The sequence below is a fragment of the Carlito syrichta genome, unplaced genomic scaffold, assembly GCF_000164805.1.
Source record: "Carlito syrichta isolate Samal-C Ts95f unplaced genomic scaffold, Tarsius_syrichta-2.0.1 Scaffold16673, whole genome shotgun sequence".
NCBI lineage: Eukaryota > Metazoa > Chordata > Mammalia > Primates > Tarsiidae > Carlito > Carlito syrichta.
This window is the reverse complement of record NW_006960769.1, coordinates 264,382-290,723: the sequence shown is the minus strand read 5'-3', so window position 1 is coordinate 290,723 and position 26,342 is coordinate 264,382. Positions and strand designations below refer to the sequence as shown.

At 36.6% G+C, this 26,342-nt stretch overlaps 1 protein-coding gene across 4 annotated transcripts in view; it reads left to right on the top strand.

Annotated features, from left to right (window-relative positions):
* Positions 1–26,342, top strand: part of MCTP1 (multiple C2 and transmembrane domain containing 1) — a 334,728-nt gene that overhangs the window by 118,035 nt on the left and 190,351 nt on the right. For all 4 annotated transcript variants that reach the window (XM_008059220.2, XM_021712485.1, XM_008059178.2 and 1 more), the window contains 3 exons: positions 3,698–3,868; positions 7,435–7,565; positions 22,016–22,202. In XM_008059220.2, the coding sequence (XP_008057411.1) occupies positions 3,698–3,868; positions 7,435–7,565; positions 22,016–22,202 (489 nt within the window). The remainder of the gene's footprint in view (positions 1–3,697; positions 3,869–7,434; positions 7,566–22,015; positions 22,203–26,342) is intronic.

The following is a 26,342-nucleotide window of genomic DNA, read 5'->3' as shown; positions in this document are numbered from 1 at the left end:
ACACATTGCTAAAATTTGAGAACTACAGGTTCAAAGATTATCCCTTCTTTTTGCAGGCTTGCTTCTTTGCTTTGAAGCTGGATTGGTTTTCTTTTTTCTTTCCTCCTTTCTCCTCTCTCCCATATAGAAGTTCTCATTCAATAAGGACCTAGTTGAGAACATTATCTTAGATAACCAAGTACCAGATGTAATGCTAAAATTTTATTGGGCATTATCTCAGATTCACTTAATACTCCTTGCCCTTCCAGTGCTCAAGAAATGATTTTGTTTGATTGACCATCAATATTTCAATAAATATGTAGTATTCGGATACATTCTATGATAAAAAATGAATAAAGGAAGGAAATAAGTTAAACCAACTTTTCATAATTGTTCAGTAGACTCCTAGTTCTCTCTTTAAATGCTCCAAATATCTAAATCAGTCTACTTTCTTGATCAGAAAATTTAGAAGCGGTTCCAAAGAAAGACCTCAAATAGCATAAATAATATCCATGACACAGACTGGACAATGTTTACAAATACATTAATTAATAATAGGGGAATGCCAGTGCACAAGCACCATATAACTATTTTTTCTCCAGTTTTATTTTAGATGCAGGGGATACACAGACATGTTTGTTACATGGACATACTGTATAGTGGTGGGGATTGGGTCTCAAGTGACTCATTCCACAGATAGTGAACATTGTACCCCATGGGTAGTTTCTGAACCCTGATTCCCCTTCCCACCTCCCTCCTTATTGGTGTCCCCAGTGTCTATTATTTCCATCTTTGGGGCCATTTAACTCTAGCATATGAGTGAGAACATGTAGAAGCATCTTAGAACTTTCAAGCAAGACTTCTCACACTTGAGTGTGTATCATAATCACCTGGAGGGCTGGTTAAGCCACCATGCTGGGTATGTCTACCAGAGTTTCTGATGCCATGGTCTGAACTGGGTCTAAGAATTTGAATTTCTAACAAGTTACCAGGTGACATTGATGTCACTGATCTACTACCATCACTACTCCCTCAGTGATGGAGAGCCAGATTGACTTTTAAAATAGATAAAAGTAATAAATAACTGTCTCTGGCAAGCGAAATCATCATTGTTTATGGAATATACCTTTTTCTACATGGGCTTCTCAAAAAAAAATACCCCAGTAGTCCTAGCTACTTGGGAGACTGAGGTAAGGAGGATCAATTGAACCCAGGAGTTAGAGGCTACAATGAGTTTTGATTACCACTGCACTCCAGCCTGGGCAACAGAGCAAGATCCTGTTTCTAAAAACTGAAAGAAAAAAAAAATTTAAAAAGAGGAGGAACAAGCAAGCAAGGTTTTCAAGAGACATGGTACTATTAAAGAAACAACATGGCTAATTGAAGACACTGAGTAACCTAGATTGTACCCAGCTATTATTTGACTACTTCTAGAGAGTACATAGAAAACGACATTAAGTACATTCTTCATCAAGCTGAAGTATTGTAATTATAAATACATGTGATCATGTAATAGAATAGTAAAAGGTGGATTTGTAAGTTAGCTATGTTGGAAAATCTATACTGGAATATCATTTCAAACATAATCAATGCACTTAACCGGAGAGTGTCCTTTGGCAACATTATATATAAATCATGATTACCTCTAAACCCATGAGAGAATCTTTGCTCCGAACAAAGCAGCTCAAGAATAATTGTTAGAAATATTGGGATTCTATCCTATTTATGAGTGTAACCACTATGAGTCTCAAATTCACCATCAGTAAAACAGGACTAAGAGGACTTGTCTTCCTACCTCATAAGGTTTTGGTGAAAACCAAATGATATAATATATACATTCACACTTTTAAATTCTGAAATTTATATAAATGAGCAGCTATTAGCTCCTTGGTCTTTGCTAAAATAATTATTTCTTACTTGCCACAATGTTCTTGCCTTCTTTCCTCCTTTGCCATTCACATTTTTTAACAAAAGTCTCTGATCCAAAGTTTAGAATCTGATTCTCTAGACTCTGCTCATAGAGGCAGAATCAACACCAGCAGGAGGGATTAAAACCAATCAATCACATATCAAAATGCATGGCTGCATTATATACAATAATAAGTAGCATGAAATCTTAAAACTAAAACAAAGGCCGTGCCCATCTTTGGGTGCAACCAATCCTAAAAGATTATTTTAATCTGAGAAGCCCTTTGTTCAAATGAAATCCAATGTGGAAACCCAATATACGGAACAGATGGGAGCACATGGGCTCTGGATGAAGTGGGCATGGAGTTCTGCGGAACTTGCCGGTGCTCCATGAACTCTCTGTTGCACTTCAGAACACATCTGAACTGCAGGCTCACAGAGATGAGGAGTGTGGGCCAAGTCCTGTGCTGATGTTAATACAGCAGAGCCACCATGCCATGTTCAAATCTTGCTGTTCAACAAGGCAGGGAAACATGCAATGTGATTTAGGAAGATTTTCATGGAAATGTTCAAATATTAGCAGTATTGTCTTTTGAAGAATGTGTTTTTCATTTTCCTAATGAAAGCACTCTGAAATGCACAACCTTTGATGATGACAGGTAAAAATAGCTATGGCATTATGATGACAGGAAAAAGGGAAGTCATTGTTGGAGAGGGAGTTATACAAAACAGGCAATATAAATTTATAACATTAATATGGAAGGGATTAAGGAGAACATAAATATAACCCATAATTTAGAAGAATACTTTGTGGTTGAGAGGAATGTTGAATTTCTTCATAAAATGACTGTAAGTGGAAAAAAGCTTGTTTGACAATATTAAAGAAACTATGTTTTTAGTACTGCTTGATGCTGAATCCAGATTGAAAATGTTTTAACAGCTACTTCATCTGGCTTGTTTTATATACTACTTGGTTCAAAGAGACTATAAGGCCATTTTTAGTAGACTTGCTAATTTTAAGAAAAATCTGGTTTGGTTCACTGGCTTAAATATTGTGGCTTAGAATGGGGCATGATAAAAATCATTAAAGAATCTGTTCAAATACTGTGAAATAAATCCAGGAACATGCTTGCAAATATAAATCACATATGTAACTTTAAAAATAATTTTAAATATTTGTGATACAAGTTTTAGGCAGAAGCAAGACATCTGAGGTAGGCATATTAATTTTGTTTTCTGTTCTGTCGTATCTTAAATAGCTCTTTATTGAGCTGAAACTCAACTATCTCCTAATGTGGCAAGAAAGAAATTTTAAAATTATCTGAATAGAACTTGCAACAAATCTTATAGCTAAAAACCACCTGTAACATCCCTTCGTAACACAAAAAAAGAGATCTTCAAAAATGCTAAATAGTTAAAAATTAAATATCACAGTGTGGATGAGCTCTTTGATATCTATATTTATTTTATACATGTTTTTAAAAAAGATATGTCTGACATACAAATATTCTCTGATATTCTTGAAGTATCTACATCTTGTAATTTTAAAAGTTGAAAAGCTAGAATGTATTTTGAGCACTCACCTCTTTTACACAATAAACAAATTTGTCATGAGATGATAATGTCATAATTTATTAATTTATAATTGATAAATAATTAATACTCCATAAATTATTTTTATTTTTAAAAATTATAACCATCCATTTTATTATTTTTTGAAAAATTATAACAAAAAAGGGAAAAGATAAAGCCAAATGAGATATTTGGGTTTAAAATAAAATGATCTAACTCAGTTTTCATTTGCCAAAAGTTTCAGACCCAAAGTTTACGTCTGTCAGACCTACACAGAAAATCCCATCTTTGGAGAGGAATAGTCAGTATCACCTTGATTGAAGGACGAGACCTCAAGGCCATGGATTCCAATGGGTTGAGTGACCCCTATGTGAAGTTCCGGCTTGGGCATCAGAAGTACAAGAGCAAGGTAACCATATCTCTGTCGTGTTCCTGTCAATATTTGGAAGGCATTGGTTGGTTAAAAGCCATGCTTTGGGAGTGAGCACACTAGATAATGTTTAAAATTCTTAACAGAACTTCCTTGAACATCATTTCAGAAAACAAGACCAACAACTATACTGTTTGTTTGTTTGTTTTACTTTCTGTGCTAAGTGGACTTTGGTAAACGATTTAACTTCTCTCTCTCAGTTTCTTCATCCATAACACAGGAATAATGGTTGGAACTATCTCTTGACATAGCTGTGAGGTTTAAAGCAACATAAACAACCACTCAGAGAAAAACATAATTAATTGATGCTTGGTACATAAAGTACTCAAAGAGTGAGGCTATTCTCATTTTTACAACTAGCACTAATATCAGTACTACAAATAACATTATTTTACATGCCATGAAAGTGTTTGTACATTACTCTGAGACATTTTATTCATCCTGACTTGTACCAATGCAGACTGCCAGCATTAACATTTATTACGACTTGTTACTTTGTCTCTTAATACCTCAATCTTCCCATCTGTAAAAATGAGAATTAAAATAATGCCTACCTAACAAAGTTATTGAGGGGATTAAATTAATATATGCTGTGTATGCAAAGGGCTTAAAATACTGCCTTACCCATAATAAATGCTCAGCAAATGAAAATAACAGAAGGAGCCGGGCTCGGTGGCTCAGCCTGTAATCCTGCGCTTTGGGAGGCTGAGGTGAGTGGATTGCCTGAGCCTGCGGGTTCGAGACCTGCCTGGGCAACTTGGCGAGCCCTCTCTCTACAATAAATTTTAAAAAACTTAGCCGGGTGTGGTAGCGCGCGCCTGTAGTTCCTGCTACTTGGAAGGCTGAGGCAGAAGGATTGCTGGAGCCCAGCAGGTCAAGGCTGCAGTGGCTGGAAGTGGCCACTACACTCCAGTCTGGGTGACAGAGTGAGACTTCAACTCAAAAAAAAAAAAGAAAAAAAGAAAATAGCAGAAGGAAGAGCAGTAGTAAGTATATTGTGTGGTATCAATTGTATTCGTAATAACAACATGCTATATTAAATAGTAATAATAATATATTAGTGATAGAAGTAATAACAATTTGTAAAAGCCATAGTAGTTCTAGCTATATTTTGCACACATATCTTATCTGTATTGTATCCAACTATGACCTCTTTACTGATCAGTTTTTATTGCTTAGGCAGCTTAGGACATAGGCAGCTTAGAACAACTGACCATATCCATCTGGCATTAAAGTTCACATTCCATTTTAATGGGAATTTATCCACTGTAGTATCATCATTCTTATGGATTTTTGATGACAGCCTGCCTAGGTCCCTTCCAGCCCAGGAAGTTTTAATTAGTACTTAAAGTAGTTAGATATATCACAGAGCTGATTCAATAGCAGACAGTCAATCCTGCTAGCAGTCTGATTGCCTGTGGAGTGTCCACATGGAAAAAGAAGGCATCATCTCTGACCAGAAGGAAGGCAATCCTAAAAAAGAAACTGAAAAGTTAGTCTGTTTATGCAGATAAGTAAGACACACCACTCCCCAAAATACCATGAGTTCATCTGAGTCTGATTATAGGACGTTTGAATGATCATAGCTTTCATTCAGTGCCATATTTTTTTTCTGCCATAGGGCTTAATAACATATTTTAAAGTAGCTACTGATTCCAAAAATAGGAACCTATGACCACTTCTATCTTGTCCTTTCTCAATTAACATCGTCTCCATGTTCTAGTAGGCTTAAAACATTACTTATTTTTATAGTTCTGCTCTTTAGGTATGAAATATGAAACCCAGCTATGGACATGTGTCTCTCTTTGCTCTTTCTTTCCATGATTTATTGCTGATTAATTTCAGATTATGAACTTTAAAAATTGTGATTCATTTGCATTACCTTTACACATAACATACTTCATTGCTTCCAAACTCTTTACATCTGAAGATCTGTCATACATTAAAAAGAGAAAAGGCCACGGCATGCCCTCCTGCTAAAAAGAAAGAATAGAGAAACAAATATGCATGTTGCTTAACCCAATGGTAAATGGAATTTTAAAACACATCAATATAGGTCACTTTGTTCATTGATTCTGCCAGGTGTCTTGTCTGAATACTTGAAAGTACAAAATTGCACTTCAGATAAGATATTTTTCTTGTACCTGCAACACGAAGAATATATTATATATATATATACAAGGTTTCCCAAAAAAATGTATGCACGTTTTAAGAAAGGAAAAAACTGGGGCAACCCCCCTGGGTTCCCTCCCTCTGTGGGAGCTTTTCTGTCCTCTCAATAAATCCTGCTTAAAAAAAAAAAAAAGAAAAATAGTAAAAAGGAAAAACTGTATTAAACTTGTAATACTCAATATCTACTAATAACAAAAGATGAATACAAGTCACATCTGACTTCTGCAATTACAAGACATGCTCAGAGTAGTCACCATCAACATCCAGACACTTCTGATTATGGCAATCTAAAAGTGATACTGGATAACATCTCTTAAAATGTGTATATGCTTTTTGGCACTCCCCAGTCTATACATACATATATCATACATATATACATATGTTTTACATGCAACATGAAGAAAATATATCCATATAAAAATGTATATACACATATACTTACATATTTATTTATTTATTTATTAATTCATAAACACCTTTGGCATATGGTTTTGGGGGAAGAGTCCTGAAGCTCTGATCAATGACTCTGAGTTAGACTCTAGATATGAAAACATACTGACTTTAGGTGAATCACTTCAACTCTAGATCTTAGTTTCTCCATATATAAAATGGAAATCGTGCATCAGTGCTAGAATGCTAAGATAAAAGTTCACCCGGTCACCTGAAAGCTATTTGCTTTTTCCTCCTGCTCCCACAGAACTTTATTGTCTGCTTTTCATGTTCTCAGCTCAGGATTCCAATGTGCATGGAGAGTAAGAAAAAAAGACACTCTGAGACTGCTCATCTTCCTTTTATGACTGACTGGGTTATATCTTCATGCATTGACTATGATTATGCAAAATAAATGCTGGTATCTGGATGAACTATTTCATTTATATACGATTTGTCTTTTCTATATCATTGGTATTTGTTATCTGTTATTTAAGATCATCAACCTCATCTCTACAATAAATCAAAAAATCAGCCGGGCGTGGTAGCACATGCCTGTAATTCTGGCTACTCGGAAGGCTGAGGCGGAAGGATTGCCAGAGCCCAGCAGGTCGAGGCTGCGGTGGCCGGGAGCGGCCACTGCACTCCAGTCTGGGCGACAGAGTGAGATTCCAACTCAAAAAAAAAAAAAAAAGATCATCAAAGTGTACCTTTTGATTTTCAGAACACACCTGTGAGGTCCATTCAAGTATTGTGTGGTAAAGATAGCTAGAGCACTCATGACACATTTCCATTATTTCTAGAAACTTTTGTCCAAATAGCACACAACATATTCTTCTAGATACTATAGTAGTACCTTAAGTTTGATTTCGTGTCTCAAATTGAATGTTTTTAAACCTGCTACCTGCTATCAATTAGACAGTAATGACTTTTTGGTTTTACAGATTATGCCAAAAACTTTGAATCCTCAGTGGAGGGAACAGTTTGATTTTCACCTTTATGAAGAAAGGGGAGGAATCATTGATATCACTGCATGGGACAAAGACGCTGGGAAAAGGGATGATTTTATTGGCAGGTTTGTGCAATTTGGTATTTTTTGCTTACCCGAGAGATGGTGAATTTTTGTTAAAAGAATGTATGCTTAAGTCTGATCACTGTACATGATCTTTACTGTTTTGAAGGAAGGGAAAGGCAATGCTCAGATGATCAAAAAAATAGATTTGAGAATTGACCAGTAGGTGGCAGTTTTGACCAGTTGATGGCCACAAGCTATCTGAATTTGATATCCAGAAATTTTCTCCAGATGTCAGAAACATTGTGCCTAAAAGTTATGGGAGCTGAGAAAGAGGAATTTCATCAGATATGTGATACATAAAAGGACAAAGAGCATATTCATAGTCTGCAAAGTGTTCTGAGATAGTATTTATTTTCATAAAGCATATTGTGACCATAAAACGTATTATTTTCTACACTCTCTACAAGGTAGAGAATCTTTATAATCTCTCAGGAGTTCATAAATCTGTAAAGAGTTTCCAAATTTTAGTGAAGGAAGCATGTAAGTGGGGCAGATCCATGTTAATCTGATGATGCAGAGAAGAAAGGCGAATGAGGCTTACATGACATTTTCCCACAAAGTCAAGGTTATTTTGAATGACTAGTTGAATCCTATGAATTGCTTTTTATTTCAAAGCCTAGTTTTATATTTCTTGATATGTATATAATTATATAATATATGTTTTTTCAGCAAAACACATTGAAACCTGCCAATACTGAAATAACAGCATGGTGTACAGAAGAATTTGTTAGTTTAAGAACTTGTAGTTCACATGAATTCCAAGTCTTTAAACATACTGCCTGAAGAAAATTCAAACATACTAATAGTCAAGGGAATTTGATGCTAGCCAAGTAAGAACAGGAATCCAATTCAACATTTTTATCACTTCAATTTTTTATAATGCTGATATGTTTTAAACAATAGTTTTCTTCATGGGATTATAAAGTGAGAGATCAAAGATGATCAATTTCAAAATATCAAAAATATTAACCTTCAATATTTTGCTTATAAAATGAGCCGCTATAATCTAATATTGTTGCATTTCAAGCCTTTTTAAAGCGTATGCTTTTGTTGCACATTTTTCCTTTTATTAAAACACTATTTTCAGAGTTTTCTTAGTTTTATCTTGTTCTGTTTGGGATGCACCACATCTGTTAATACATTAAATACATTTCATTATAATCATATACTTATGATTTTATCTCCCTCAATAGGCTATGAGCTCTTTCAAAAAGATACTATGTAGTTATTCCTTGAATGAAGATTGATTTGTTTTTATCGTTTATAGCCACATTAGTTATATTTGGTGACCACGGGATAATCAGAGTAACTTGCTAACTGAACCTCATTACTTTATAGGCAAACTTTTTTTTTATATTGGTAAAACAATGAAGGGTCTATGCTGTAAATATGCTGGCTTTCTATACTTCTAGGTAGATATTACATGAAGTCCTTAATATTCCCTTTTCTGTATATATTTTTCATAATGACAGGCATCCTTTTATGTATTTTTTTCTATGGTAAGAAAGTTCAAATTTGGAAATTATGAAGATTGCTCATCCCATTTGGTACTGACCTTTCCCTTTTTCTTATCTGATAATACTATGAGTTCTTCAAGGCCAAAAATAGTTGGCAGAGAGATAGACCTGTTTATCTCACTTCACCTTGTTTCTAAAGGTTTGTTTATATTTTGGCAAATTTTGAGAGAACTGTGACAAGTAGCTGCATAGATCATAGAGATTATTCTAGTTACCTGAACAAGCTAAGACAGTCTTATAAAGTTTGGAAAAAGAGACATCCATTTTTGGTCATGTGCCAAACATAATTGTCTATGAAAGCAATGTAAGCCCAAGAGTTTTAGAGTGCTGAAACAAGAACATAGAAGTAGACAAGACAGCTCTTGAGGATCAGTTTAAACTGCTTTACACAGTTAAGGGAATGAGTGTTGAATTTTAAGATAGTAAAGGATGGGCAATAGAAACGTGTTCCACACTCTACTAAATTAGCAAATTAACAAATATGCCTGTTGCAGAAAAAAAGAAATGACTATGGCGAATCATCATTTCAAATCTATTTGATGTTCAGACGGCACAGGAAATGCCAGGTCTCTAACTTTATGCTTGTTAAATTATTATTTAAACACATCCTGCCACTGAAAACAAATCATTATTATACCTAAGTGGCAGGCAAGTTGTTTTTACTTATTTGAAGTTTGTATGGTAACAGTAGAGATAATGCAGATAATAATAGAATAACTTAGCTTCTACAATAGTTTGGAAGATAATTGACTCACCTTCCAATAAATTTGACTACTCAGGGTAAAGCAACAGTAGTAAAACTGCCACTGTGATCTTCTGTCTTCTTTTGCAACCTATCATTGTAGCAATCTATGTCTGCCTTCATTTAGAAAGTAGAGGCTATTCTGGGAGTTGGCTGGTGGCTGGTGAGTATATTTAAAGTTGGTCATGGAGAGTGATACTATTCCTTCAATGGCTGATAGCTTTCTTTAATGTGTATGGTCTAAACTGAGTCCCAAATCTGAAAATACTTGTATGAATTAGATGATCTATGTAAACTAGTTTACGATTCTATGGTTTTTTGTTGTCCACCTTATTTTCTACTTTGGGTCATGGATAATGATTTTTTTAAATGTGTTTTGTAAATGCAAGCTCGGGAATAGAATTTGTTTGTTTCATAATAAAAATGAGAGGGACTGTGAATGAAAAAACCACTTGCAAATCTGGAATGTTAAAACAAAACTATCTAGCCCATTATCTGCTTCTGTTCTTACTTGAACAATATGGTCAGCTTTTGCCCCCAATGGTCCACCAAAACTGCTTTTATCAAGACACTGTGACCACCAAATTGTTCAATCCAGTGAGCAGTTTTCAATCTTCATCCTAACCTGACCCAACAGCAGTGCGCAACTCAGCAGAGATCACTCCATTGCCTTGAAAGACACTTTCACAGTCCTTCCGGGACACCACACTCTACTTCCGGGACGCCACATTCCTTCTTTTCTTCTAACCTCATTGAATGCTCCTTCTTGGTATCCTTAGTGGATTTTTCCTCATCAACCTCATACCATAGTTCTGGAGAGCCTCAGAACTCACTCCTTGGGCATCTTCTTTGTTCCTACTTGCTCCCATCGTGGCTCCATCCACTTTCATGCTTGCTATGCCATCGTGGTTCCATCCACTTTCATGCTTGCTATACCACAAAGCTATGCTCCACTCTATGACTCTTCTCTGAACTCCAGATTCCTAGATCTCACTCATTACTTGATATCACCGCTTGAGTGTCTAACAACTATCTCCAGTCCGGCAATTACAAAGCTAAGCTTCTGACCCCAGGCACGTCTGCTCCTCTTCAAGCTTCTTCCTTATTTGTTGCTAACACCAAAAATCTGGGAGTCATTTTTTGATTCCTTTACTTCTCTCACTCTCATCAAATCCACCAGCAACCTGGTGACTTTTTCTTCAAAACTTATTCAGAATTCATTACCTCTCATCCTATAATTCTGTATGAAGCCATATCAACTTGTATCTGAACAATAGCAACAGCCTCCTGTTCTTTCCATACTCCCCCTCCTGCAACAGTCTGTTTCCAATATAGCAGCCACAGAAATCTTTTACAAAACACATATAAAATAACTCCTGTGCTCAAAACCCTCCAATTGTTTTTGCATTGTAAACTGGGTAAAACCAAAGTCCTTGCAGTGACCAGTAACACTCTGCCCGATCTGGCCCTGTTACTGCTCTACCCTGAATGTCTGCTCCTCCTGTCTCTCTCCCCTCCGCTCTCCCAGCCGGCTGGGCTCTGTGCTTTTCTTCAAGTTTACAGATGCCCTCCCACCTCTGAGTGTTCCCTCTGTCACACTACTTCAGGGATCTACCTGCCTGTCCTGCCTCTTCACCCTCTTGAGGTCGGTGTACAAGTGTCACATCTGGGAGGCATCTATACCAAGCCTTTTTAGAATTGAATCTTACATCCTTGGCATTGCCTTTCCCTAGTTCTGCTTTGTTTTTCACCATTGAAGTAATCACCATTTAGCACACAATGCATCTCATTTGCTTTATCATTTCTTTTCCTTCATTGGAATGTAAGTTCCACGAGAGTCGGGGTTTTTGAGTGTTTTGCTTTGCTCATGGTAGCATCCTCAATACCTGGACAAGTATTTGGCACATGGTAGGTACTCAATAAATTTTTTGCTGAATTTAAATGTAAATACCTGAAGCTTGATTTAATACTGAAAGTTATGACTCCTTGTTCTCTAAATAAATACTGCTCATAATACCAGGCATTAATGAAAAGGCAATTAGAGCAACATGACTTAGTGGAAGGTATAAAGTTTCAGAGTAATTGTGGAAAGATAATTGAATGTAATACAAAAGAGGAGAAGAGGAGAATTAATGAGTTAAAGTATAAGAGTATCTGAATCATCTTTAAACTTAAGAAATAATAAGTTGTAGTGTTGAGCGGGGGAAGTAGCCTCTACATTTACCAAGATATTTATATCGTGACTTTTCTCATCATCATGATATCTAGGAAGTTAATGCCATCTGATGGTTCAATTTTAAACAAAGACTCTAAGTGAACTAACATGGAAGCAAAACCAAATACTGCATGTTCCCCCTTGTAAGTAGGAGCTAAACACTGAGTTCACATGGGCTTAAAGATGGGAACAGGCTAGGTGTGGTGGCTCACACTTGTAATCTCAGAACTTTGGGAGACCAAGGCAGGAGGATCACTTAAGCCCAGGAGTTCGAGACCAGCCTGGGCAACATAGCGAGATTGTCTCCACACACACACACACACACACCAAAAAAAAGTTTTAAATGAACTGGGTGGGATGGTATCACTCAGGAGGCTAAGAAGGATCTCTTGAGCCCAGGAGTTTAAGGCTACAGTGAGCCGTGATTGTGGCACTGCCCTCCAGTCTAGGTAACAGAGTGAAACCCCTAACTCAAAAAAAAAAAAAAAAGATGGAACCAACAGACATCAGGAAGTCCTAAAAGGGAGTAGAAGTGGAGAATAGGGTTGAAAAACTACCTATCCGGTACCATGCTCACCATTTGGGCAACTGGCTTAATAGAAACCAAAACTCACCACCATGCACTATGCCCATGTAACAAATCTGCACCTGTACCCCCTGAATTAAAAATAATATAAATAAATAAATTAACCATGAATGAAAAAAAAAACACAATAATAAAACTTTACAACTCATAGGGTCCTATTAAAATACATTAGCTCAACACTATGGGGTAACAAGAGTGGATCATATTATACCAATTTTGCAGATACAAATATTGAGTCTGAAGGAGAGTAAGTGGTTGCTCAGCTAGCATGTAACTGGAGGGAGTGACCTGAGGCTCAAACCCAGGTGTTCTGACTCTAATGTCCATGTTCATTTCACCACAATCTTGGATGCAACATGTTCTCCTGAAGCCAGAGAGTGCTCAGTAACATGCCAAATACTCAGTAAACCAACTTAGGTGACTCACCGTACTGCAAGTTTGAACAACAAATTTTACCTGTTGCTGAACTACAGATTTCAGGTGAAGGTGAAATAATGTTAATCTGCATGTAATTATTTAACTTTCTGATCACCTGCGTTTTGGCAGGCAAGACGAACTGCCACCTTTACAATAATCAGCTAATAAATCCTCGTGATTGTTACACTTTTATGCAGAGCAGTAATCTGAACAAATTGGCTGCTGACAGCTGCAGTAAATTGCCAAGAATGAGTGCTGTCACAGAACAAGTAGTTTTTATGAACGTGCAGAATAAGTAAATCCTGTGTTATGCAATTTTATTCAGAGTTATTTTCAATACAATGTAGCAAGATTTATAGCATTATATATTAGTGTGCAAAATGCTTGTTTATCTGTAAAGTGGCATTGATTGGGGGTACATATATTTTAGGTTGGTGAATCACTACTGACTCTATTTGTTGCATTCTTCCTAGGGCCTAGGCCTTGCTACTAACCATGACAACAAAATGCTACAAATGTAACCGTTACTTGGGCACTTGCTTTCTAAAAAATTTTTATTAATGGCATATGATAAAAAAAACTTATTCTAACTTGATAAGTTCTGGATGAAGAACAAACGCTTTCAATTCTACAGCCATAAGAATAAATCTATGTCTCTGAATTTAATGCTGAGGAGAAGAGATGTGGAAAGTATTGATGCCCATGAATGTGTGTCTATGTTTAGCATGGCAGACGAGAAAAACAGTCTTTGACTTTTTTTTCCCAAGGTTGATAGTCAATGCATTTGAGCATTTGACACTCCATAGATTCTGATTTGGAACATTTTATTTGTGACACCCACACTAGAATGATTATTTTATTTCCTACATAAATAATAACAGGAGTAATCCTGCTGCATTATTAATTTGAAAGCACAAAGACAGCTAGTCAGGAAATTCTAAACTGAAAAGACGTTTTTTAATGAAATCATTGTATTTTACTATTTTTCTTACCAATGATGGAGTGAAATATTTCACTAGAAAGATAGACATTATTTAAATAAAGAATGGAATGTGCCATTGATTTTTGTCTTGGTTTTTCATAAACTCAACCTAAACCAAATATATTATGATTTGTAATCCCTTTTCTTCTGTGGGTTACTGTTTTTCTTCTGAAGATTTTCTCAGAAAGTTTATACTCATTGCAATTTTTCTGAAATAATTGGCAAAGTTTCTAAAGACAGTCTCCATGCACTACTGTATGTATATTAGTTTACCTTCGAGTCGATGAATAGGAAATTATACAAGTTTGCAGAAGTATGCCTGGGTAAAGCAATCTTCCCAAAGACAGTTGAACGGTGACAACTTCTGACAACAGAAAGGCAATAATAGCAGTTAGCATTTTGTAATGTCAGAGAGAGAGTACAAACATAATCTGCATAATCATGGAATTTGAAAACACTTTGGCGGTTACATATTGAATTCTTTAAAGTACAAACATTTGAAGGAATTATGTATTATATTAATTTATAATATGTTATAATATATTATGTTTCATTAGTTATACTACTATAAAGTATTTCTCATAGATTAATAAATCTCAAAAAACTTCATACATTTTTATTAAATTGGACTAAAATTATGCAAAATTATATTTTTTAAAATCCCCCCATAAAGTCTTGCCTTCCTGTTCTGAAGTTCCATTTTTAAATATCTCGCTAATCATAATGGCTTCAAAATATCATTAGTTAATACTGTAGGGCAGAACATACACTTAGAAGTTCATTGTCAGAGAGCAGATGTCAATTTCTATTGCAAATATTCTTCTTGATGATTTTGGATCATTTTGGCTCAATTCTCGCTAGACCTAACATTGTTGGTTTGTGAATTACAGCGTGACTGTCACAGACCTCAAGTGGAGTAAAGTGTCAGCACTGCAGATCCTTGTTTATCATTGCTGTTCACTTGTGCTTGTTCAATTAACATTATCTTCCCTCCACAGTTCCTTTGCTCGGACCTTTTAAAACCAATTGTCCATTTTGTGAGGATTAGTTTAGTTAAAACTAGATTATATAAGCCGTAAATCCACTTAACAGGGCATGTAGTAACTGCAAATTCAGGGAAGGCAAGCGAGCCCAGAAGGTGCCACTGTCAGCCCCTGGGTGTCTCCTGGCTGCAGTGCTTCACTCAGAAGACTTGAGGGCTATGTGACGTAGTTTGGCGTATGGGCCACCTGTGCTAACACTATATAAACTATCGGCGAGGCTGGATTTCTGTCTTATTTTTAAATTAAAAATAATTCCTAGTCATTCTAACACTTACTTACTTACTGCCCCTCAAGGGACTGGTATGGATATGTCCAGGGTGCTAATCACAAGTCTATTTCATCAGGGACAGAATGTCATGGGTCAGTGGTTCAGGGATGGCAGATGGAAAGGCAGGAGAGAGAAGAGGGGATAAGAACCCTGAGATTTTTCTTCTTTAACTTTTAGGGGAAATGTCAGAAGATACATAAGAGTGACCAGTATTCCTTTCATGTGGTTAAATAATTCAAATGTATATAGTTGTGGGGTTTTTTAAGTGCAAAAAACCTCAACCTCAATTTCCCCTCATTTCTTAGGAGAAATGTCATAAAATACATAAAAATGGCCAATATTCCTTTCATGTGGTTAAATACATCAAATGTATAGAGTTGGGTTTTTTTTAAGTGCAAAAAACCTCATGCTCTAATATGAAAGTCAGGAAGCATGGTTCAGGTTCTTGCTATCACTTAATTTCTCTGAGCCTTGTTTTTTCCATTTGTGGAATGAGGGGAGGTAGATCTAAAAATATCCTTCAGTTTTGAGTCTGTTTTGATTATCCTATTGATTGATCGATGAGTTGGGTTTGGTACAGATAGTTTGAATTTTCCAGTATCAAATTAAGGTAAATGTGATAGTATAACCAGATATTCTATTTACAAAGCATTTTCAACTTTTCAAAGTTTTTTCGCCTATTATTCTTGTGTTCCTACAACTCCATGCAAAAGGAAGGCATTGTAAAAATTTCCATTTGATAGATGAGGAAATCTGAAGCACAAAGGATAAAATGACTTGCTTAATATGACAATACTAATGAATAATTGAGCTTTTAAAAAATTTTTGTTTTCTGAATCCCCAACCATGGACTGTGAGGTCAAATATTTTGTTTGAAGTAACACAGTCTGTGGTAATTCTGAAAATAAGGATCTGAGATGTCAGAAGACTTAGAAGGGGCTGAAAATGTTAACAGAAGACCTCACACATGAACACGCAGGAAATAGCTACTAATGAATGAATTAATTAATGGGCGAGTGAGTGAAGTGAGTGTTGGAGAGAAATCAAGGCACTTTCTGCCATATAAAGGTGGTAGAAGGAGCACATTACATACTAATACTGGCTCTACTGCTGTCAAGCATCATCACCAAAGGTAAATGATTGGCCTCTCTTGCACCTCCCTTTCCTTGCCCATAAGTACTTTAATACTTAGAGCGAACCAGCTACATTCCAAGTGCTGTGCTAGCTGCTGAAAACAAGACACTGTCCCTACTCTCAAGGCATTTCAGGATATTGAGAAAGACAATTAATTGCAAGCTATTTCAATAGGAGTTAATAAAAAATTAGCCAAGCAAAGATAGGTAGATACTTCATCTCAGACAGAGGGTATGCCTTGTTCAAGCATAAAGAAACAGGTGAGCTCCAGCATGGATGATGAGAGAATAATAAGGTTTCTGGAATGACAAGTAGTGAGTGTGTATCAGCAAGTAACACAGAAGCTAATAGTAGGTCATGGAGAGCACTGTTTTCTTGCTAAGGATATCTCACAATGACAGGAAGCCAGGGGAGGGACATGGTCAAGTTTGTGTTTTAGACACCTGTAACCAAGAGCAGTATCAATGGATTTTGCCTTAGCCCGGTCCAGAGCTTGAGGCAATGATTAAGTGCTGGTGCTTTATTGGAAGATACAATCCCAAACAGTGGGAGTGTGAGAGAAAGAACATGAGGCAGGGAAGACTTGGAAATAATCCAAGATAATATGTTACTGGGCTGGTCACTGTTTCCTGTGTTTTAGTGACACAGTTGTTTGCTTAGCAGGTACACTCACATGGCCACATGTGAACAGGCAACATGGAGAACCATGTTTTGGAATCATCTGTAAGAGGGAAGAAGGTATGGGAAATTATCTTCCCATCTCCTATTCTGTTGATCACAGATCACCCCAAAAGGAAACAACTTCTGCATTATTTCATCCACCTTCTTTGGCAGTTGATCTGAGAGTCAGATCCGTTCCCCGTGGTGTGGCTTTGCACACCAGCGCAAAAATGACCTTAGCAGCCACAATCTCTGGACATGTGGCAATTAGGCCTATATGCACAGTGGCAGCCAAGTGGGCAAGTGGAAGGCTAGCCAGCCCTAGGTAGAAGACCCATGAGGACCCAAGCATAGTCATGGGCATGGTGGTGGGATGGAGAACAGCCCCCTGGGGAGGCACAGCCAAAGTAACAGCTGAGCTAAAGCAAGCAGCTGAAGGCCCAGAAGACCATGGCTCCACACATCCAGGAGAACCCAGGGATGTGTGTAAGATGTATCAGGTAGGTTTTCAAACTACACATGTAGAACTCTCAATATATAGAGATGTAAGGGGAGCGTCTCTTTGAACCAAAGAGGGGGAGCCCATGCCCCTTTTCCTCAAACTGCCTCCCATGGTGCCTGTTGAGGCCCACCCTAGTGCTCCCTGCAAGACAATTTGAAATTAGATTAGATTACAGGCCTTCTTACACCAATTTTCAGAATTTTTTTTTTTTTGGCAATACATGTGAGGAATATTTCATTGACTATTTGATAAATATATTTTATTTATTTATTTATTTTGGATAGTGGAACTACAAAGAAAGGAAGGTATAGCAAGTGTAAACATGAAAGGAGTTATAACCAGTTACGGAATTTGGGATTTTTGAGAATTTAAAGTTCATCTAGTTCAATTATCTCATAATTGAAGATGAAAAGAATGAAATTCATGAGGATACGTTATCCTGAAAGAAGTCATGCAACTAATTACTGAAGGTTGGGGGCTAGAACCAAGGGAATCTAACTTTCAACCCCAGGATCTTTTTTCTATGTACATGTCTGTGAACATATTTTTGGAGTCCATACGTTTGTTTCAATGTTTTTTAAATTTGATAACAATACAAACCATTAATGTGTGCCCATTCAGGAACCTCTGGGTAACCACTTAATACTTCTACATTCAAACTGTAGTGAATCTTCAAATGCAAAACAATTTGTCCCACAGCAAGTAGTACTGTGTTCACATTGCAATAGATTGTGTTGCAAATATGCCCATCTTTGTATATATTTGTTGAAAAACTACAAGAGGGTAGCAGTGCTTTTTTTCCACCCAATTCCAGCAATAAGTTGATTTGATACCCATCAGAGAAGCAATAATGTGAACTTTATCCTCATGTTAACAAGACAGTTTTGCTTGATTTTAGGTGACACTTCATTTTAAATGGCATGTTACTTCTGAGCAGAGCTTTTAGATAAATCGGAGATCTGAATAACCTTAACCAAGATAAAGAAGCTTGAAGTCATTTGATACTCTCTTGTCCAATGTGTTTGTGAAAACAAGCATTCTCTACATTCAAATTATTAAAGTCAAAATTCTGAAACATTAAGTATAGGACAACACCTGAGTTGAACTACTTCTATGAATACACTCAATATTGAAATGTTTGTGGCTGCAGAAAAGCATAATCTTCCCTATAAAATTACATTGTTAATTTAAATTATATTAAATGCAAGTCCAGGTATTACCTAGTTTGAGAAGCACTGCTCCCATCACACACCTCCTCCTGGGATGTATGGTTACTTAATGACAGAGTGGTACAGAACCTAGACCTTGAATTCCAGAGACCCAAGTTCAGGTCTTGATCGGCTTTAACTAACTGTCTCCATTCAGTCATGCAGCCTCTCTTACCCTCCATTTTCTTGTTGGTAGATTAAGGAGATTGCAGAATCATAAATCCTTAGGTCTACTGAAACCAGGTAGAGTAAGTGAAATAGACCAGTACTGGGAACAGTAGCTAATTCAGAGGATATTTGCCTTGCATTTTAAAACATTTTTATTCAAAACTTATGTAGCCCTACAAAAAAAATTAACAAATCTGTGGATCAGATTCTGTCTGAAAGTTGCTAGTTTGCAAGTCCTGAACCATATATCATCTATAGAACACCTTTTCCAACACTAAAGAATTAAATGCAACACTCTAATATAGAGAAGAGAAGTCAGCATCTATGTGACTAGGGTAAAATGATAGTGGGCATAGAAGGAAATTCTCCAGAAGGCTTAAGTGTGTTTTAATGCTTGAAGAGTGCTGCGGCATCATACAATAGAATAAGGCAAGGAAGGGGCTAGGAAATGCAAGATCAAAGTGAGTAAAAGAAAAGGAAAATAATCATGTCCTTTGCAGCAACATGGTTGCAGCTAGAGACCATCATTCTAAGTGAACTATCACAGAAATAAAAAACTGAATACTGAATGTTCTTACTCATAGGCTGGCCCTAAATATTGGGCATGCAGGCACAAAGGTGGGAACAAAAAACACTGAGTACTGCTAAAGGAGGAAGGAAGCAGGGAGGTTAAGGAGCACACAACCACCCAATGGATACTGTGTCCACTACCAGGGGAGAGAGGGCTCACTAGAAGTCTAAACCTCACCTGCACACAATTTACTTATGCAGCAAATCTTTATATGTATGCCATAACTCTAAAATAAAAATAGATTTTTTAAAGTGAGTTTTTAAAAGTTTTTTTTTTTTAAAAAGATCCTTCTAGCTTCCAGCTGTATCCTGCCAAAAATACTGTCTGAATTATCCCTGTTCAATTCTCTAATATTGTACTCTCTATCCAAGCCAAAGGGTCAATTGCATTCAAGAAACTACATGCCAGGCACTGTGTCAGGTGCTGGAAAGATCTCTAAAAATCATATTCATGTTTTTTCTTTTTATTACAAAATATGTTTGGATGGCTGTTTTGCAGTGTTATATTTTTTTCCAGGTGTTATCGATACGAGCTTAATTCCAATTAAAATTACAATGTTAGATAAAGGGTTTGATATATTTTTTCACCATTTAGAGTTTAAGGAGATAGCTTGAGAGTATCTGGACATGGATGTTGTATCAGCAGAAACCGTGAGGCTGTTTGGTGTACATTCTAACCTTAGGAAGATGTTTTCCAGACATGGCACAAATCCTCATTTCTCACTTTCTCAATAGTTAGCACTTAGCATACATAGACTTTCTGACACTGACCAGAGCATTTCTTTTCATTTTCATTTCTTGCATCAATATTTCTTTTCCTCCCATTTGTGTCTAATCATGTTAACCAATAGGCAAATATCAAAGGTGAATGTTGGATTTCAGTTCAGTTCCTAAGATCATTCATACTAAAAAGGTGTTTGAAGACCAGGCACAGTGGCTCATGCCTGTAATCCCAGCACTTTGGGAGGCTGAGGCAGGTGGGTTGCTTAAACCTCGTAGTTCGAGACTAGCCTAGGCAATATAATGAGACCTTATCTCTACAAATAAACAAAAAGTTAGCTGGGTGCGTTGGCACGCACCAGTAGTCCCAGTTACTCAAGAGGTTGATGCAGAAGGATCACCTAAGCCCAGGGGCTGAGGCTGTGGTGAACCATGATCGTGCCACTGCACTCCAGCCTGTGGGATTTTAACATTTAAGCGAAAAGATAAATAGCAAATAGAGTAGAAATAAGAAGGAGCAAGAATTTGATTTGTCCCTGATACTGGACATCCCTTTGATAATATGTTCCCACATTTATTCTTGTAATTGGCTATAACCTGTTTTAAATGCTTTTTCTTCGTATCTGCCACCTCTCTCTCAGTTTATTAGCCTTGTGGTCATCACATTACCTTTCTTTTCAAAATCAATTGCATATTTATGAAAAACATTTTCAAGGAATTTAGTTCTGAGCGTTCTAGGAGCATATAGAATATGGACTACTATGTTATGAAAGCTCTGTTATGACAACTCTGGTGCCTAACACTTGAGTTATCATGTTTTCTGAGGATTTATGTGGTTTTTTGTTTAGATTTATGCAGCATGCAATTAATCAATTGGCATGATTTTTTAAATGTAGAATTTATGGTATCACCATAGCGCATATTCTGTTCACTGCTTAATATCATTTATGTTACTATGAATGAGTGAGAAGAAACACTCATGGTTTTAAAAGTGACAAAAAATTCAGACTTTTGGTAGTTGTCTCTCTGGACACTCATGCTGGTCTTTCTGTAAGCAAATTCCCACTGACCTGGGTCCTTAGGTCACCTAGGGATGGGAAGTCCCCATCACTTTATTAATACAGTAAGTAATCATCGAATTTCAAATTAACACATTTTTTGTACCTTATAAGAAATAAGCAATTATAGGCCCTAAAATAATCAGAGTCTTAATTTTGTCATTGAAGTCAGCTAACTGGGCATGATGACTCACGCCTGTAATCCCAACACTTTGGGAGGCCAAGGTGAGAGGATTACTTGAGCCCAGGAATTCAAGACCAGCCTGGGCAACATAGTAAGACCTTGTCTCTAAAAATAAAAAATAAAAAAATTAGCCAGGCATGGTGGTGCACCTGTAGTCCCAGCTACTTGAGAGGCTGAGGCAAGAGGATCACCTGCCCAGGAGGTTGAGGCCCATATTGAGAGGCTGAGGCAAGAGGATCACCTGCCCAGGAGGTTGAGGCTGTGGTAAGCCGTGATTATGCCACTGCACTCCAGCTGGGGTGACAAGAGTGAGACCCTAACTCAAATTAAAAAAAAAAAAAAAAGCTGACATGAAAGATGTGTTTGTTCAGTGCTACAAATAGTATTTCTTTTGATTTATTTGTCACCTATCTCTGAGCAGCTGTTTGATATGGAGGGAAAAAAGCCACTTGCTGATTCAAAACATTTATTTCTAGGTGCCAGGTTGACCTGTCAGCCCTAAGTAGGGAACAGACACACAAATTGGAGTTGCAGCTGGAAGAGGGTGAGGGACACCTGGTGCTCCTGGTCACCCTAACAGCATCAGCCACAGTCAGCATCTCTGACCTCTCTGTCAACTCCCTGGAGGACCAGAAGGAACGGGAGGAGATATTAAAGAGATATGTACGTATGTAACCCTCCCCTTTACAGAGTCACATGTGACTGAATGAGGTTGTAAACAATTCACTGGGAGTGATAGAAGCATTTCTGAGAAGCTATCTGGCAGAAGAATTGACAGAAGTAAACTTCTGGGCAAATACAAATGCCACACAGACCTTTGCAGAAGTCCCTGTGTTACCCACCAATGTTTAGAGACTTGGTCTTCTCTAGACTCTCTTCTGAGGCAAGTTCTGGATTCTACCATTCTACTCAGTGATTTTATTCTTCAGGGAAATCCCCATCAAATTTATACAACATTACTTTAAAATTAATTCATTGATTCTTTGTAGTTGCAATTAAGATTTCTTTTCCTTTCCAAGTTTGAGATAGAGTTAATGGCACTTACATTAATGAGTAGCTTGGTAGCCAGAGAGTATTCGCAGAAGGATTTTTATTTTCAGCTGTTCAGAAAAGCCTCCCTTCAATTCTTGTAATTTTTCTTAAAGTTAAATGTGAAATAAAACTAAAAGTAAACCTCCTTTCTTGAAATCAAGTGAAATGACAGTGTGAAGTCGAGAGTCACTAAAATAACCACCCTCCTCAAATTTTACCAAACCAAAATATTCACAACCAAATCTTCCTGTTTCCCGGCATGCTCCCACAATGTCTTTCCCATCATGTAGTTTTCTTGAATCAGCAGAGAGGGGAGCTCTTACTCCACCATTCTTTTTCAATGGCGGCTTGAAAAAGTAAATGCCTCAGTACCCATGAAGCTGAGAAAAAAAAGCTTTTCCACTTAAAATTACAAAGCTTGCATTGTACAATGCTGCCAGGTGTTTAGAAGGCTCCTCTAGACACTCAGCCATGAAACCAAGCTCTGACTAAGAAAGAACTGCTTTTTTTTTTTAAGATTTTTAAAATATTCCTATTTGCTGACTGACATCCTTTCAATAACTGAATTTAATAAAGATGTACCTTATCAGCCTGTGCAGATAACATGAAGTGCTGGTACTAATGCTCTACAATATTCTTCAAACAGATTAGCAGGATGTGCGCTTCAGCAAATTTATTCTGGCTATCTCCACTGAATCAGCTGTCTGCTAATGCTTGTACAACTCACCCACCAATGGTGTTATCATAAACAGTTTAATAGAGGTGACTTAGCAAGGCTAAATAGTATATATATTTTAAACCACCTAAGAGCCTAAGGTATTGTGTGGCATCTTCTAATATATAATTGCAATTATGAGGATTATTTCACATTTTGGTATCCACCAAAATATATTCTCCTGTTACCAGAAGTGAGCCTCATGAATTAAAACAATTTTAAAGGAATTAGTCAGTATATTAATATAAAAAAACTCTTCTAGGTATTATAACACTGTAGCTGATGGATTAATATTTTGATATTATCCCATATATTAAGATGATACTGCTGCTGAGGTAATTAGAAGTAATCCACCTATTATTGATTTTTTTTTTCTTTTTGCTGGGTGGACTTCCTTAAATCAGCTCTTGCCATTCAGAATTTGAATATGTTTCCACCCCTTTTTTCAAACATCATTTTAATAAAGTATAAAATGTTGTGTGGCTGTCTGAGTGAATCCTCAGATTATATTCTGCTAAATGTATTAAAAAGTGAGCCCATGTTTAAATATACTTTTTTTCAGCCCTGAATTTCAGACAGAAGTCTCTACCTCCTTCTAGAACATACTTGCTAAGAAGCTATTATGAGCAACATAGCTCTTGTATTATAATTTCTCATAGAAATACTAGAACAAAGACTTGTATTTTAGGGCTTCAGTGTGTTCTTTTTATTATATGGATAATGAAATGAATGAATGCCACATCACGTCTGAAATAGTATGGAGAAACATAAAGTTATTTGTTTGAAGAATTATTTATATGTCTTCTTTTAAGAACATGTGTATTTTTTAAAGTTTAGGTCAAACCTAAGAATTTGATTTGGCACTGGTTGTGGTCAGGAAAGCAAATGAATTGGGCCCACTCTGCTATGAGACAGCTCTGAAAAAGCCCTCCACTGCTGTCGTTTAGCTGTTCATTGCTAAACATGGAAGCCCCACAAATTAAACAGACATTACTATGTAAGCCATTATTTGATCACCACATTCTGAGAAGATGGCTAATTCCATTTTTCTCTTTTTTCTTCTTTTAGGAGGAGGGAAGGAGGGAAGGTCAATAGGGGGCGGGTAGTAATGGGTAGTAGACCAAGAGCGATTGTATGACCTTTTCAGAACGGGTATGCTGAACCCTTGCTCCCCCTTGTCACAGTTTAAAAACCAGAGGAGCTAGTTTAGAGAAGAAGTTGTTAGCATTCCATTTTTATTATGACATTTCACAGTCATCTGATTTAATGTCCCTTGACCGGATTGTCCACCGTGAGACGATGGGCTTGAAATGTTATTTAGAGCATTGATAAAAGGTGAGCGGTTCTAAGATGACAGCGAGTCATAAGGCTGGTGGTGTGACATTAATTTTCTCCATAACAGAGATGGAATAAGACGTCACGGTGACAAGCTGTCAATCAGCTCTGGCCCCTCAGAGCATCTGATGCCATAGGATGGGGTATTGCCTCTCCCGTAATAGAGCTGAACTGAGATGCTCTCCCTGACAGCTGCTGCAGCCATAGAGAAAATATATTATACAGCCTTTCATTAAAAAAATAAAGAGGACTCCTCTCCAGAGCATTTCAATCTTTTCCCATCTATTGAGGGCTGAAAGGATTCACAGCAAATCATAGATTCCTCTGCTATGGAAATTTCTGGCTTCAGAAGCCATCCAGGTTTTTAGGCCTTCTAAAAAAACCATAAATAACAAAGCAAGAATACCTCTTGTTGAAACATTACTTAAAGTTATATTTTTTAATGGTTGTAGTTATTTTCTGTTTTGAAGTCTTTGTTATAATCTGTGTATCACTGGCCTAAATAGCTGATATTTGCAATAAATTACTGAGTGTCGGCTGACTTGGGGAAATGAAACCTTCAAACAATAATTACCTTTCCAAATGGGAAGCAGAACATCACAAGCACTAGAAGACAATATGTCTGTGGAAGGTGGTTACCAGTATGGTATTCTCAGACATGAGGACGATGATATTTGTTTTAGTCACAATGAAATGTGGTTTAAATTGCTCCCAAAAATTAAAGTACAGGAACCACTTGATAAAACTATTCCCTGTCATTAGGGTAGGAGACTTCTCTGGTTTATAACATTCGGTAAACTCTGAGATGAGAAGCTTCTCAAACTTGATGTTACTGTAGGAACACTACATGCATACAAACCTCCGAATTATAACACTACTGTCAAAGCCTTCACTTAACCCTTAATTCGCAGGAATTTAAATGGAGAGAGAAGTGCATTTTTACTGAACACTGTCATTTGGATATCTTAAACAGATTCTTATTGATAAACAACTATTTAGAAACAATAAAAGATTAAGAGTTAATCCTTGGGCTAAACCCTCTTTTTAAAAAGTTGGGCTGTGAGATTACTCATATATCTGCATTTCCTTGTCTCAATATACCAAGGTTATAGCTGCAGTGTAAACAATGACTGGTCATACGGGACTGATAAAGTACATATCTCAATAAGCTTTTGCTTGTCAGCATTCTCACATTATTAATTCAAGGATGGGAATGGTTTTTACTCTAGCAACATTTTAACAGATAACTTTATTATGCAAAAGTATGTTATGCTCCTTGATCATGAAACATTTTCAAGATTATGATCAGAAGTACCTTTGATTTACTGAGAAGTATTGATCTCATTTTAAGAAAAATACTATGAAGGGTAAATAAACAAATACATATCAGTATTCTATAAGTTCATATTACTCTCCAAGTATTTATGTCCATTAATTAGACTTCAGAAATATGCATTAGTGTCCCTCTTTCAATTTTTTCAAGTACTACACTTATTAAGGCACCACCACTGTTAATTTATGAAGTAAGATAGAGTTTATCATTTGGATCTGGTTTTTCTATCAGTATCCATACTTCTACTGCTATCCATACTATAGTAACAAATAAAAGTATAAATTTAAGAGAAATTGATCACCAGTTTTTATTTTGTCATCAATGTGATTTATTTAAAGATTATGTGTTTCTTTTACTTATGTAGAACTACATGCCTTTTGAAATAAAT